Source organism: Monodelphis domestica, chromosome 8 (genome assembly GCF_027887165.1).
Source record: "Monodelphis domestica isolate mMonDom1 chromosome 8, mMonDom1.pri, whole genome shotgun sequence".
Taxonomy (NCBI): Eukaryota; Metazoa; Chordata; class Mammalia; order Didelphimorphia; family Didelphidae; genus Monodelphis; species Monodelphis domestica.
The window spans coordinates 181,727,221-181,744,332 of record NC_077234.1 but is presented as its reverse complement, the minus strand read 5'-3'; the positions used below and the strand labels follow the sequence as shown (position 1 = coordinate 181,744,332).

Here is a 17,112-nt window from a genome sequence, read left to right as displayed (position 1 = left end):
ACGTGAGTATATTAATTGGACTTTTCTTTTTCTTTATTTTGCTTGTTAATTGTAACTTTTGGTGCCATGTTTTCTTTTCCCCTTGAGATAAAATTTTTTCAGACTTAAAAAATATATAATTGTATAGATATATTACATGAAATTTGTCTATACAATTTGGCAGATGGAGTTTCGTTACTGGAAGTTCCCTATACTAAAGAATTTACAGAACCAACCATCTTCTCCCCACCTCCTTGAATATTATGTAACATTTTCCCACATAAACTTAAAAATTCAGAATTAGGTAATTTTATGAATATGGTTCTAATTGTATACTTCTATGACTGCTGCAAGTAATTTTTATTATTTAGGTTTATGTTTTTTAATGCTTAGTTATATCTTTGACTGTAGGGTTACTTCAAACTATATACAGTTCCCATTTAAATATTAATAGCTTCACAAAATGTGAATTCTAATACAGAGATTGAGAAATAGCATCATTTTCATCACTCTGGGCTTTTCAAAAGACTACTTTTAAATATTTAACTTCTCGTAATAATAGAGGAAAAATTTAGTGCCTTTTGAGTATCTGTATTTTTTAATGAAGTACAACAAAATCTTGACTACCGTTTCTCTTCAGGAGAAATTGTCTCACTGGCTTTATTAGATTTTCCAAAGAGAAATGAAGTAGAATATATAGGCAAGCTTACAGGGCAGAATTTACTTGTTCACTCATATATTTTGGCTAGCCTTTCCCCATTATAAAGAAGAAAATACTTAAAATGGGCCATGAGACACATTTTATCTCATCTGAGTCTTGTGAATTACATGTTTGTTAGCTTTGGCTAAGCCATAAAGTATATAAAGTTGAGATAATGAAACTTTGATTACCTAAAACTAAATTGTGTATTTTCTTGACATTTGGTTCAGTATTTAAAGATAGTACTGAAAGGCATACATAAATTATTTTGCAAAGCATATACTTTAGAATTATTTTTCTAGGTGACAGAATAGATTGAATCCTAATTTTAAAAACTTTAATGGATCGTCAATTTACTCAGTTTTTTTTTAATTTGATACGTTATTTAAAATAAGTGTGCCATTGGTAGAATTGGGGAATACAATGTTTTATCATGTTTTGAGAGACCTGTGTTGCAGCACAAAAAGATTAACATTTGGATTTAGGTTTTTGGAAATGCCAAATATATTTTTTGATGTTTGACACTGTTCCAAATTTGTATCTTTTAGTTGCAAATAAAAAAGCAGCTATCATATAAGACTAGAATACAAATTTTGACAAGTTCACTTCTACTACTTGATTTTTTTGGCTTATGGATTTTTTTAGATTTAGTCTATAGGAAAGTTCACTTGGAGCTAAGAAAACTAAAGTATTAAAGACTTATCAAGTAAAAAATATTCTACATATTAATGAAAAATCATTCTTCACCTTAAGAGACAGTACTTCACAATTTCACATGTATAAGGTTCCATTGGATCACTTAATTTTATAAAGTTGCCAATTAACATAGCAACTATGTACCATAATAAAAGAAAAGGTTTAAAATTTAAGAATTTTTCTCTAATGTTAAGACAAGTAAAATTGCTGGCTCTTGAATTGGTTCTACCTAAGCTGGCTTATTATTAATTTAAAAAATTTTAGATGCTTTACATTACTTAAAAATTTGAGTGTATAAAGTACTGTAGCTCATTTGTAAAATTTCATTATTTTAAATTCTTACCCTTCATTGAGGACCTTGATGATCTTCAACAAAAAGTATTATTAATATCTGTTATATAAAACTTTCACCTATACTCTTTTAGAGTTAGTATTTTAGTGATTTTTGGCTAATTTTAACTAATACATGAGGTACTTGAAGATTTTTCAGTGACTACTCATGTGCTCCATCAGATTTATTTTCTTGGGAGACATTAATGGCCATACAAAGGACCATGCCTGGTACTTTATAGAGAATATTGAAATGATTAGCTGGGTTTCCTATTTTCCTTTATTTTTAACTTTAAAGCTTTACTATATCATTTATAGTTTTCTGTTTCTATAAGAAAGAAATGGTCTCTCTATTTGCTAAGTTGTTCTACTTATGCCCTTGGTCCCAGTCTCACCAGATCTTCTCCAGGACTTTGAGTCCTCAGTCATTTACATCAGTCTTCATTGTTTCTTTGACTTGAGGCACCATATGATACAAGGTAGAAAGAGAAACTCTTGCTTATTAACTTTGAGCAAGTCATTTTTCTTTACTGAGCCTCCTTTGTGAAATAGTTCTATACACATACCTCAGGGCTATTTTGAGGCCAAATGAGATGATCCTAAAGTGCTCTTCAAACTTTAAAGCATACATATAATAATAACTCCATCTATACTGCCTGAAAACATGCTCAGCGTCTCCTCAACCTTGAAAGAAAAATTAGACGTTTCACTTGGTCTTGCTGTTCCTTCATGTTTATCATTCCATTACCCACCTTTTATTTAACTGGTTAACTCTTAGAATTATCTGGACATGCTGCTGTTTCTTTCCTCAACACTCAAACCTCAGTCTTGCTTTCAGCCCTCATACTCAACTGAAACTAATCTCTTGATCATTACCAATAATCTCTTCACCTTGAAATCTAGTGGCTTTTGGTCAGTCCTAATTTGCCTTGACAACAGCTTTTGATTACTGTTGTCAAAACTCCTTCTATTGTATATTCTCTCTTCTGTTGTCCAATGTGACACTGGTCTCTCCCTAACTATTCCTTCTCAGGCTCCTTAGCTGAACGTAATCAGATTCCTGCCTTCTCTTCTATTCTCTTGTTAAATCTCATTAGCTCTCCTGGGTTCAAGTAGAATTTTTCTGCAAATAACTCCCCAAATCATATTAAATTCAATAAAATTGTTCATATATGTATGTGTGTATACAAGTAAATTTATGTGTACATTCATAGAAAACCTAAATCTCTCCCCTGAACTCTAGCAATGCATAACTACATTCTGGTCGTTTTTACCTCTACTTATCAGGACATCTCAGCTTCATCTTGCCCCCCCCCCCCCAAACCCATTCATCTTCTTTTGAAGTTGCCATTCTTCTAAGTCACTGAGATTTGCAACCTCAAGATCTTCCTTGACTCTTTAGTCTTGTGCTCCAAAAGTTGCCAGTTTTTGTTGATTCAGCCTCCACAATACTTCTTTCCCTGTGTCTAGTCCCATAACCACCATTATAGTTCACTTCTAGATTGTTGTGGTAGTTTCCCAAGTATTCTTGCTTCTTCCCTACTCTCTACAACTTCCACATAATCACTGAAATAATAAAAAATATGTATGACTGTGTGACCTATTCAAGAATATTTGAAAGTTTTTAAATAGAAACTAGCATTTAAAGTCTTTTGCCTGGAATTATCTCTAACTTTCCATTGAACTGAATTTTAATCATGAGTATTTCCAATTTTTTTTTGTTGATTAGTTCTCATTTCCAGGCTCTTTCAAACATTTCATTCGCTACCACTATGAAGTATGAGACATATTCTTAATAGTTCAGTTTAAGAATTTGCCTGGAATAATACATAGTTATAATTCTTTATTTTGACAAACTTTTTTATGTTTTGCTTCCAAATGAAACCAAAAGGCTCTAGTGCAGATATTTTTTCCTGTGTTTAAAGCCCTAAATTATAAAATAGAAAATGCTACTTTATACCTGTCACCAATGAAATTATCCACAGCAGTAGAATGATCTAATTGTTCTCTTTTTAATTAAGCAAAATTATACTAATTTTATGTACTAAGGCGTATTTTGTTAGTAGAGTCTCTGCACTGATGGAATAACAAATGCTTAAATTTTTTTAAGCAAACTTGATTTGGCTTTAAATAGTGGTATTACAACATCAATCTCAATATCTCAAACCTGAAACGAAAACTTGGCACCAAGCGTCTTTTAGGTAGAAACTTTGTAAATGTATATTTTCTTATAAACTGTTATCCAAAGAATAAGTATGTAAGAATTTCTTCATACCTATTTCAGAATTTTTATTTGGATACCAAAGGGTTAAAATATATATGTATATACATGTACTTTTCAAATTATTTTAATGAAGAAATTGAATAATATGCTAATGTTTGTCTCTGTACATATAAACAATGTTTTGATCTTTTTTTTAATGATTCCATGTATTTGCTTATTTTTGTCTAGGAATAGTTACTAATGTATTTGAGATACAGGAAACCAAATTATAAAGTTACCAGAATCGTGAGTTGACTAATGGTTTTTAGTCCATAATGTTAAATTTTTATCGGAATATTGACAGACTTAAATTGGCTTCATGCTAAAAAAAAATATCGTTATTAAAAAGACAGTGTCCTGTCACAGTATCTCATGGTTAAGGTGGTCACATGATAATGGCTTAAACGCAATGAATAATGTGCTACTGCACCTTATGTATGTATATGTATTTTTAAATCTAAATGTTGCCTGCAAATATGTGATCCCATCTGATATAAGTTTCCTGTTTTATGAACCCTTGCCCGTTTTAAATCAAACAGAAGATTCTGAAACTGTAAAAACTACACATGTCAATGTTTTACAGCTACGTAATTCGAATTGACTTGATTTTTTCAAGTAATCCTAGAAAGGGGGAGCATTCCATATAGAAACTGCTGAAACTGCCACAGGTGCTTCTCCGAAAACCTTACAGTTGTGGCATTGAATGTTCAGTATCGCTTCCTTTCTCCACACAAGGCATACTGTTGAGGTATTTGTTGCGGTGATTGGTTTTAATGCTAATCTAGGAATTCAGATATAGAATCTTTAGATTTGCATGCTTTTGCTTACCCTAATTTATGATATCTACCTTTATTTGTAAACTAAACTAACAATAGTTAAGTTGAGATCAGTATTTTTAACAGAAATATTACATTGATATTCAAAAGATGTGGTTTACTTTAGATTGTCGCATGGCATTAACAAAAAGAAAACATGACTGAAGGTGATGTGAAACTCAGGTTTTAAAAAAAAATAGCCTTTTCAGTAATTTCCTGTAAATACTGAGTTTTTTAAAAAATTCTTTTTTTTTTTTAATTTGGTTTTTCTTTATAGAAAAGCCTATTCATTCACCACCTTTATTCTTGTGACACTGTAAGTGGAAAATATAAAGAAGAGTTTCTGGTAATGTACTTCTTTTAAAGGGATTAAAATTAATGTCCTAACTCTCAGTTTTCAGTATAAAGAAAGTTTTGTTTACCTCTTGTTAGATTCTTTGCCTATTACAGACCTTTCCTAATAATTAATTTTAGTCAATACAAAAGAAACTTGTAGGAAAAAAATGCACAATTATCTGTCCTATATAAGTAACAAAGATATGGTCAGTATGTATTTTTTGCTCTTGAAATTGAGCCGTGCAGTTAAAACCCCCATTATGTTTTTCCTTTTTTTTTTTTAAATAGAACAAATTTAGAAATCAAGAAAGCTAAATGCTAGAAGAAAATTGAAGGTCTTGATTAAAGATATTTCTTCAAATAGTTCATAATATGCATGGCCATACTAGTCTTAGTAAAGTATATAATTACAGTGTTTCATAAATTTGGATGGATGTACTGACAAAATTAATATATCCATTTCTATTTGCTTCTCTAGTAACTATCTCCAAAAATTACCATTTTCTTCCTAGACTTTATAAATACTGTAGGACAGTTACAGCCTTAGGGTTACTAGATGCAGTACTTTCAGTTGTAATACAAAACTCAAGAGGACCTATTAAGCACAAATTTTTATTTTAATGCTACATAAGTCCATGGCAAATTTTAAAAAATAAGGAATGTCAAATCTAAGGTGTTTGGTTCTCTTTAAATTTTTGTCTTCAGAGGCATAGCCTCAGAACAGTGAATGTATAATTTCACTATTTCTTCAGTTGTCATTAAAGATCTTGGAACCTCTTTTTTTTTTTAAAAAAAGGTTTTTGGGTAGCACTGGCTCCAATTGTTACTAATTTCCCTTTGGAGTACCGTAGCATATGCATTCTTAAAACAGTAACAACCCAGTAAACGCCTCCTCATACTTTAATAATACAGACATCAGGGTCATCTTGGGCCAGATATATAAAAATAATTAAATTGGAAAGACATAGATCTAAGTGCTTTAGGGGGGGATTTTAAATTTATCCTGTAACTCTTAAAAACTGAAGTGTTGGGAATGAGAGTCTTCTTAAGCCAAGGTTAAATTTTGTTAAAAGTGAGTTAGTATTAAGTTAATATTTGTTCTCTGCTATTAGATATCATATACAAAGTCCTCTTTATTTTTATTATTTTTTTTTTTGCTATGCTGGCTGAAGTGTGAGGGTCTTATATAAGTTGAAATATTTTCATGACAATATTTTTAGAGTAATATCTTTTTAATAAAGATGATTAAAATTGAATATGGTTACCATATAAGAAACACATGAATAAAAAAAAAGGTTATGGGGACATTTTTGTGACTATTTTAAGAAAAAATGGATAGCATTTTAAGAGATGAGTAGAAGAAAAATTACTGGGCTGGAGTCAGGAAGGTTCCAAAGTTGTGATTCCAGCTCTGCTGCTAAATCTTTTGGTGTAGGCAATTAAATTTCACTTTCTTAGGCCCCAGTTTCTTCACCTATTCATAAAATGTTTTAGATTAGGTGATGGCAAAGATACATTTAACAACTTTAGCTACTCATTTCAAATTCTCTCTTTTTTTTCATCCTGCATGAAATGGCATATTTGAAAATTATTACAAAAACAGATTAAGAATAGAACATGATGATTTTTGCCCATTTCATTTTGAACTACACTTATTGCAATGTGGTTTTTAAAGTAAATATTAAGCCACTTAAAAGTTTTTAAAAGAAAAAAGTACAAAAGAATTATGAATCATTAGTAGTGCCAACAAGTGTTATTTGTGTTTTTTCTTGTCATTGGGAATATTAAGGATTGTAAGCCTCTGTGACATGATTAAGAATTGATATTATGAATTAAATCTTCAATTTAAATAATATATAACCTTTATTAAAAAGCAGTTAATATAATTTACTTTCCTTTTTTAAATGCATATTCAGTACATACTTAATTACGCGCCCAGTCCTGTGATCTATTTCAAAAGACCTTATAATCTAGTTGAGAAGACAATACTTACAAATGAAGCAATCAGTGAACAAGATAGTATTACCAGAATTAATTACATGCTGATATTACAAAATACTAAATTGTACAGAACAGACAGCTGAAAAGCAGGACATAATAAGGTACAATTAGACTAAAGGCAACAAATTTAAAAGTTGCATTGAATGAATTAGATATATTTTATGTGTGGTTTACAAAGCACTTTCTGTATTTGAACATCTTTGAGCCTCACAACCCAGTGAGTTAGATAGCTACCACAGGTAGGATTATCTCCATTTTATTAAGAGTATCTTATAATTAAGAGGCCCAGAAAGGTTAAGTTGCCTAGCATGAAATGGAATTTGAACACTAGGTCTTTTATGGACTTCAAGTTCAACATTCTTTCCGCTATACTGCACTACCTTCTACCCAACCCTAAAGAGGAGAAAATCAACAAAGACACTTCACTATTGTAATTGATTTGCTTTTATTGAACATTGACTATAAATGGTAAATTTGGAAGTTTTCTGTGAAATAACAAAGGTTTTTGTTTAGTGATACAAACTAATCATTAGACAGGACTTCTGAAGTACTAGGGGTCTATCACTCAGATTCTTCCATCTGTTCTTTGGTTGGGGAAATGTAAATCTTCTAAAGATACATTTTAATCCTTGTTTCCTGATTCTTGGCTCATATAGCCCATTTGGTTTTTTAAATTAATTTTCCTTAAGTCTACAAGTAGTTTAGAAAAGTGCAGAATTCTTTAATTCTATTAATCCCCTTTGTATTTTCTCATCTTCTTAAACTTTAATTTTGTGACAAATCAAAATTCATTTTAAGTTTTCTAAATAGACAAAGTCAATGTAATTTTATTATCCAAAATAATGCCATTCTTTGTGAAAATCATGTAATGGCATGTCCTTTCCCTTTGAGGGAGAAAGGGAGCTATAGGAAAATAGTTTAAGAACCATTACTCTTCTGCTTTTTCAACCCTAAATCTTTTCTTTCTGGCAGTAAACATATTGACACATTTCCCTTAGGAAATTAATTTCACTTAAAAAAATCATACCAGATTTACTTGGGATCCATCCAGTCCAATATTTGTTTGATGAACATTAAAGGGTTTTTTTTTGTAGAAAGATGCTTTTTTTTTTCCTTTTGTCAACTTTAGAATTCAAGGAATGTTCTAAACAGCTTTTCCCCCCAAAAATAAGGTTTTTGTAATCCTGTTAGCTTATCTAGAGATCTTTTAAATCTATATTTTCAACTTAACGTAACTTGTGGTATATGTTCTCAAAACCTCCTGTGTACCATATAGTATTCTTCAGTATTTCTCCTAAATATGTATGTCCTCAGTTTTTGAGAGGGAGGGAGTAGCATTTCATTCATTCTTATATTCCTGGGTCTACAGAGCAAACCAATGCTCATCCATAATATTTATATTTTTTTAGGCTTCTTACACATTTTTTTCCAAACTCTTGTCTTAATTTTTTTTTTATGCTTTCATGTTAGCCTTCATGTTTTCTTGGTCTTGTTGCCCATCTTTCATTCTTTCAGTCTTCCCTAGGTCCAATGTATTGTTACTTTGAAGTGCAAACAATCCCTATATTTTGTATATAACTCACTTTGTACAAACAACCCATTAGCATATTCTGACCTAACTTTATTTCTTTTCTATTCCAATTCATACCTCAAATTCAGATAGTATAATGTAAAATTCTAGAATAACGTCCATTAGGTTTTATAACTTTCATAGTAAAATTGTCAGTGATATTCCTCAGGAATTCTAGACATCCCTAACTTGTATCCTTTCCATGAAGATGGAAAGATTTTGTAAATAAAATCTTCTGTGGAATTCTTACTACTTTAGCTTTTTTTATACTTGAACAAAAGTAAAGAGTAGCTAAAATTACTTTAAAACATTTGATTTCGATAGCTTTTGATACTTAAATTGATCTCTCATTTAGGGAAATTTTTCCATTCTTTTTTATAATTTGAACTCCAGAATTTTCTTAGTGGTTTGAGAAAGGAATAATACAAATCTTGTGGTCATCAGTATGGGTAAAATTGTTTTTTTTTGGTTGTTGTTGTTTTTTTTGTTTTGTTTTGTTTTGTTTTTTTGATAGGGCTTTAGAATATTCAGCCTCAAGTTGTTTCTCATTCTCATTAGTGACTTTATGAAATGATCTTTAGATTAAGGATTTAAAAATTATTTCAAGTTGTAGCATTTAATCTTTTATTTAAATCATGCTAATGCTATGTAGTGAATAGTTTGGAGGCTCTTTTAGATAGATACTCTTCTAGTTGATTGACCTTTAGCTAAGTAGTTTCTTAGTTTTGCTCATAAAACACTATTCTTGTCTTTCAGGGAAATTTCAACATGAAATAGCTTTGTCTTTTAAAATTTGACTTCCCATGAACTGTGTAATTGATAATTTAGAATTAATTTGTTCTTGAAAATCAAATTAATAATTATTGAGACTTTATTTTACTGTTTCCATCATCTTAATTTTCATGACTAGATACCTTAGTTTTACCTTTTAGTGTGTTGAAGAAGGAATCAAAATCTTGATTGTTTGAAGTAATACATGCATATTCTGTTATAGAGAATTACTTATAAATGAGTAAGCAGACTTTCCAAAGTGAATTCTCATTCACATTGTCTTGACCAGTTTTTCCTAATTTCCAGTTCCAAATTAACATCTAATCAAGATTAGTTTTAAGCAATACACAGTCTTTTAATAAGATAATTAGGATACTTAATTTTAGTATCAAAGTAGTCCCCTACCTTTCCACTTACAGTGTCACATATTTTAATAAAATCTGCGATGAGCAGGCCTGAGCTTTATCAATGATAATTTTTTTTTATTAGGCAGAATAGTGATTGATATATGAATGCCATGGACAATTACTAGTACATGTTTGTTTTGATTATATAATTAACTTTTTACTCAAGATAGAATAATGGATTATATAGTATAGGCAGATGATAGAATTCAGGATTTCAAGCTTAGTCTGAAGCTAGTATAAAGTTCTTATTCTTCAGATTAAGCATTTTATTTTGATATTTTATGTTAAATAGGAATATAACTTTTTAAAGGGAGTTTAGAAATATTGATTTTTGTCTTCATACACTGTCTTCCAAATCTTGCTTAGAAACCAGATGTTTAAGAGCAAAAGTTAGTTAAAGAACTAAGATGATTTACTTATTCTTTAACAAAAATTTGCTGTAAATTTTTGTATAGTCTTTCTATCTCTCTCATATCACCTTCAGATAGTTAGTCAGTAAGAACAGCAGGAGCAGCAGCTAGGTTAAACTGCTAATGGAATGTAATTCAGTTTCTTTGTATTATGCAGCTTAAGAAATGCCAGTGGCCTGACAGCAGCAGACATTGCACATACCCAGGGTTTCCAAGAATGTGCCCAGTTTCTCTTGAACCTCCAGAATTGTCATCTGACTCGTTTCTATAATAATGGAACCTTAAATGGGGTTCATCAGAATGCATTTCCTAATCATGTTAGTGGTGGGACAAATCGAAAGCGGTCCTTTGAAGATGTCGAGTCTGCTGGAATAAAGAAGGCTAGAACTGAAGGTGAGACTGCTTTAGGGGTGGGGAAGAAACTAGTTATAATAAACATGTTCCTTTTTTACATATCTCACTTAAGTAATAAAAGCTAAAGGCTCCCTTTTTAGATTAATGGGAGCTTTACAGACAAGGAGATCATTGACCAAGAGAAGTACTCTTTGTTTACCTTCAAGTTTTCTTCTCTGTAGCTGTGAAGACTGGCCTCTTATGAAAAAGAGCGATGAGAGAAATTTAAACAGGCTCAAAACATGCTGAAGAACAAATGTTAGTGCAGTCTTGCTACTACTCAAGTTTACATGGGCATTGTGACGTAGATTATAGAAATATTTCTGTGTTGTACTTGTATTTGAAATATAACTATTAAAAAATTCTGCCATTGTGCCTGATTTATTTGGTTTTTGACTTATTAAGCTTGTGAAAAAAAATTCTGATAACGTATAGCCATTTTGACCCTATCTTTCCATGGCACACCCTGTGTCATTTTAAACACTGTATTCCATATTAAGGTGAGTAAATTTATTTCTGTTGTGAATGGCCCTTTTCTCTGATAACATTTTTAAAAAATCATAGACTCAAACAGTTTACTTTTTAAATAATTTTGCATATTAAGCCTCTCTTTTTTAAACCCCCACCTTCCATCTTAGAATCAATAATATGAATTGGTTCAAAGGAATAAAAATGGTTAAGGGCTAGACAGTGGAGGTTAAATACCTTATTCAGAGTCACACAGCCAAGAAGAGTCTGTATTTGAACCTAGGACCTTCTATCTCTAGGCCTGACTTTTCAAACCACTGAGCCACCTATCTGTCTCTTAAGCCTTGTGTTCAGTAGTTTTATGTGAGGGGAAAGGAGGAATTGATTTCAATGTTTTAGCCCACATAAAATAATTTCCATAGATTGTTAGATGGTAGCTCTTCCTCTTTTTTAATCATAAATTAAACATAAACTGCTAAGTTTGTCATGTGTAAATAAGACTACATTTTGGAAGCATATAGCTAATATTTTTGAATGAAAGTATCTTGACAAGACAGAACTATGGAAAATCAGTGTGAGAAAGTAGATTTAACTATAAATTTCTGCACATATTTAACAAATTCTATAAAGTCATTATGAATTCGCTGATATCTGCTCTAAAAACTAATAAAACCTTAGGCTTCATTGATGGTATCTAAACATAAAAAAAGTAAAACTACCTATTTGTGATATTCCAGATGCCATTTTAAAGAAGACATTAATAGATGATAAGAAATTTAGAAGCCAAATATTTTAGTTTTTTGTATAGTGGAGAGTAGTGGATAGAGAGATGAGCTTGAAGCTAAGAAAACTTATGATCATATCCCACCTCTGGGATGTACTAGCTTTCCAGCTCCAGGTAAATCACTCAGTGTGACTGAGGTCAACCATAAGTTGCTAGAGAATGTTCTCGCCTACATTAGTACAGGAAACTTCCTCATCTGTGAGTTTCCCTCCTTTGTGTATAGTGTTAGAGAATAGAACTAGGATCAGAGTCTGTGGAGAATTTTGTAAAACAGGCCCTTTTTTGTCTCCTTTCACCTTGGCTGTTAATAACACAATTGGGCTCCCTATGTCCAGCTTTTCTATTCCATCTTATGCTCAGCTTCCATATAGATATTCCTGAGGCATATATCTAACTATCACTTCCCTACTTAAGAAGCTTCATTGATTTCCTATTACCCTTAGGAAATATAATTTTGTCTATAATATAAAGACCTCCACAATCTAAATCTTTTTTTCTAGACTTATTTGTATTTACATAATATTATTTATGTTTTTTTCAACATGGAATGATAGAGATACAGTCTCATCCAGGGAGACCTGGTTTAAAGTCTGACCTCCAATATATATTCCCTTTGTGACCCTGGGCAATTCATCTAATCTTTCTCTGCCCCAGGCAGCTCTATAAGGCAGTTTCAGAATAATTGGTGATCTATACTTGTAAAAGCGAATATCCTTACCAAAAGAGTTTCCCTGCACCAATGCTTTTGAACTCATGGGTTCTAAAAATAGCAAAAATTGACAACCATATATATTTTCTCCCCACCAGAATGTAAATTCATTGATTATAAGAACATTTTGATCTTCATTTTTTTATTCTCAGCCCCTGGCATAATAGGCATTTATTAATTACTTAATGAATTGAACAAAAGAGAAGTATGGTCATTAATTTCCTGTCAATGACTTTAATCCAAGGGTTTTGTTGGGGGGTGGGTGGGATGGAATTCTGCATCAAGAAGACTTTTGGACTAGATAAAAAATTAATTGTTGGAATTCATCTAGGAAATTACCATGGAAACAGATTTTGTATTTTAATTTTTTGTCAATGAATCTGACATAAAATAAGAGTCCTTTACTATTTTCTATCAGCATTTAAAAGTTTACCTTGTACTATAGATCAAATCCATATACTGAATCATCAGTGCTAATTTTCTGAGTTATGCGGCTTTTCCCCTCCCCTAAAAACTGAGTTGATCCCAGTTCTACTTATTTTTTAATGCCTACCAAGAGCAGCCCAGGCTTCTTCAAATGAACATTTCTATATTAAATCTATCATTTGTAGCAAAGGAAATGGAGAGGAAGCCCATACAAAATTTGCATATCTGAGTAAGATTTAAAAGTAGCTACTTCATATTTTGAAATCTGCCTCAGATCAACTGGTGGGGTAATAATTCCAAAGATGGCTCCCGAGCTTTTTATCTTTATATTCAAAAGAGCCCATTTCTATATGATATACTAGTTTTCGTCAATTCCTTATGATTCTAGGAGGTGGAGAAACAAGGTATATACATATAAATATGTGTGTGTGCATATCTATCTTCTGTCTTAGAATTGTTACTAAGTATTTATTTCAAGGAAGAAGAGTAAGGGATGCACATCAGAGTTAAATAATTTGCCCCCGGGGTCACACAGCAAGGAAGTATCTGAGGTTTTGAATCTATGACCTGTCTCTAGGTGTGACTATCCACTGAGCCACCTTGCTGCCCCTGTTAGTATATTTTTATAAGGATAAAATAGAATGCCTTATTTCTTTGTATTTTTTTTTAAACTATTGCTGGTTGAATGTAAATTAAATGAATCAGGAACCAGGTTTGTATAGCACCAAGCAGGTTCAACTTGTTAAGAATGTGGTCAAGCACCTCAGGTAACTTGGGAAATGTCTGTGATGCTGTCATATTTAATTGTAAATACTCTAGAACTTCAGTTTCAGGTGTTTAGTCTCTGTTTTTTCCCCTGAAGATTTAATTTCTCTAAACTTAAAAGGTGTGTTTTTTTATATTCTAGACATGGAATTCAAATAACTGCTTGAATATGTATGCTATTTTACAAAAGAATCTCTAAGATACTACTTATTCCTTATTCACTTAATGTAATGTCAACATGCCTCATTTACATTATATAATACTACTGTAGTTTATTTATACCTCTTATTTTTTTCCATTTATTTGAAATGTCCTAGATTTGTCAGTTTTGTAATTTTATTTCAGTGGAATCAAGTAGAGAGGAAGGAAAAGGAAATTATGGACCGTTACTGTATTCTATGTGTACAAATATGCAAATTGGAAACCTGAAGATATCCAAGTAAAACAAAATTTTTGTGAATATTGGAGAATTTTATCTGCAATACCCAGATAATTTGCTCAAAGAGGGTTATGTGTATTCTGCCACAGTTTTCCCCAATATAATTTTACTTCTTTTACTATTCAGATATTCTGGATTTTATTGTGCTTATGATTTTCTCTGATTCATTTGAATTGGTGCTTAGTGTTCAAATTTTATCATTTTGTATTAAATATAAAAAGCTGCCTTTTAAAATTTTACATGCCAAGAATAAAATCTCTATATATTTATATATAAAGAAATTGCCCTTGCATACTTATGTAAATATGTTAAAATAATTGGAGGTCATTATGCTTTTGAAATATTCTAGCTTAAATGAAAGAGGAAGCAGTATTATGCTAAAGAATAAAGTTAGTGAGCTCCTCTCTTAGAACATTATTGTATCTATTCCCTTTCCCCTTTCAAGGTTTCTATCAATTTTAGTATTGAATTAGTTTACATGGGAAATAACATTTTTTGTGTTTTGTCAATTTTTTTGAAAGACCTACCATCCGGAAAACCTATAGAAGTGAAAAATCTTCCTACTCCTCCCCTCCATAATAATTTTCTCCTTAAAATTCTCTTTTTATTGTTTTTATATATATATATATTTATTTGTTTATTTATAATCAGTTATGAAAGGAATGAGGAAAATAGAAAAAGTCAGCTGGCTTATCTGTTTAGAAAATAATATACTTCTGCTATAACATTCAAACAGCTATCTTTTTTTAATGTTAATAATTCAGAATGAGATTCTGTTTACAATGACCTAAAAGAGTGATCTCTTTCCTCTCCATAATATAAATACTTGCTATTTTGGTAATAGGATAAGGAAGAGCCTGGGCTAAACAAAGATAACCTTTTGAAGAAAACTTTATGTTAAAAAGCATTGATGACTTGTATTCTTGGTTATTGGGTTACACTATCACAGATAATCCTATTTGTCAATAGGATGAAATAAAATTCCTAACCATTTAAGGGAAATTAACCTTACTTGCAAGTTAATTTTTGTCAAGTGTTTTCTTACATGTGATCTCTTCATTTGGGTACTTTGGATGGCATGAACATGAAAATATCTTTTCCACTGTTACTTTTTGCCTCATTGTCCTGAACTTAGGATATCCAAAAGACTGCTGAACCTTTTTGTGTATTTCTACTTAGTAGGTGGATTTCAAAGAAACTACTGCCAAAATTAACATGTATATTTTAGGGGGGGAATTGGTCAGGTGCTCTATATCCTTAGGAAATAGTTTATTTCACACAAATGAATGCATCTCCCAGAGTTTGGAAAATAATTATTCATTACAATGTGACATCATAGAGTTGCCCAACCACCTCTAACTGTTACTACCATTTACACTCACTAAATATAGTTTTGAGTAGGTAAACCTTAGGAATAGAAACTGAGTATAACAATAATTTGATCATTGAGAATTATTCTTGCCTGTTTACTTCTAATGGTTGTATACAAGTGCTGCAGAATTATAAACCAAAGGCTAAACTTGCATTTCTAGGACAACTTTTTAGTGTTTATTCCAAGAGTAATATTTGCTCATGATTTCTTGGTTAAAGCTTTAGTTTATAACTCTTTTCCTTTTGTATTTTTATTCCAGTGCTACATTTTAATTATACAAAATCATACATGTTACAGTGACATATATCAAACTGAGAAGGTACACCTTCTTATACCCACTCAAAGAAGCTTTCTTTTAAATGTCTAATAACTAGTTTAAAAAAATTTTTTTTTGGCTGTTTTATTTGGGCAATAATGTCATATTCTGAGGTAGTTAAAATATTTTTTTCAAAGTGAGTTTACAAAAATAATTGATACTTTCTTCATTGTTTTTATAAGATAGGCACACTGACCTTAAAGAATTCTTTTAGCTTTTTCAGAGGCAGATTGAATTTGTAATAGGATAAAGACACAGAACTAGCCACCTTATATGATTTTTTTAAAAACGTTGAGAATTAGCTTTATGAACCAAAAGTGTTTTTTTCCTCCAAAGATGATTTCATTTTTGTCTTTTTGTATCTAGTGTTTCTAACAGTGCTTGACACATAGTATATGTTTAGTACTTAATTATTTCATAATTAATGCCATAAGCTTTTATATTTTCATTGCTTTACTCTGACCATTTTATATAATTATGTGTATCTTAATGTTCTGCTACTTAGGTTAAAATGCCTCTCAGTCAAAAATACAATGAAAAATATTACTCAATTGTATATTAAAAGGAAGTATGTTTCTTTTACATGTCATAATTTTAAAGGACATAAGGTGGAAATGGTTTTAAGGGTTTTTTTTGTTTTAAGGAAAATTAATAAATAAGAAATAATTGCTTTACAAAGACTTCAGAAATTGTAGGGCTACTTTGAAAAGTCTTGAATATTATATGTATGCTTTTGCTTATTTTATAAGAGCAGCAAGGAAGGTGGGGTAGCAATGCAAAGTATGATTCAGGAACATTAATTTCAGACTTAGTAGTCTGATAAGAATTAAAAAAATTTTAATGGATTATCCTTTATTAATATTTGTCCATTATCAGAAGAGTTATAAAATGCTTCTATCACAACTATAGAGTTAGTAGTTGAACCTCTGGGAGTTGGTAAAATTACCTGGAGAAATTGCCTTAGGGCTTGGCTATAGGGTATAAAAGAAAACTTTTTTTATTACTTTAGGTTCTCTTGTGCTGTTACTGTCACAGGGACTATTGTTATGTTCTTAGGTGTGTTACAAGTTGCATTATCTTTTTCTTAATCACAATACTCAAGATTGCTTATCTTAAGAGTATAACATTGAGAGAAATACTCAATGTAATTATTGCTTAAAAA

The 17,112-nt window shown here is 30.9% G+C and overlaps 1 protein-coding gene across 3 annotated transcripts in view; it reads left to right on the top strand.

The window, feature by feature from the left end:
- Nucleotides 1-17,112, top strand: part of ANKRD10 (ankyrin repeat domain 10) — a 45,838-nt gene that overhangs the window by 16,325 nt on the left and 12,401 nt on the right. For all 3 annotated transcript variants that reach the window (XM_001374825.5, XM_016424920.2, XM_016424919.2), the window contains exon 4: nt 10,436-10,671. In XM_001374825.5, coding sequence (XP_001374862.1) covers nt 10,436-10,671 — 236 coding nt within the window. The remainder of the gene's footprint in view (nt 1-10,435; nt 10,672-17,112) is intronic.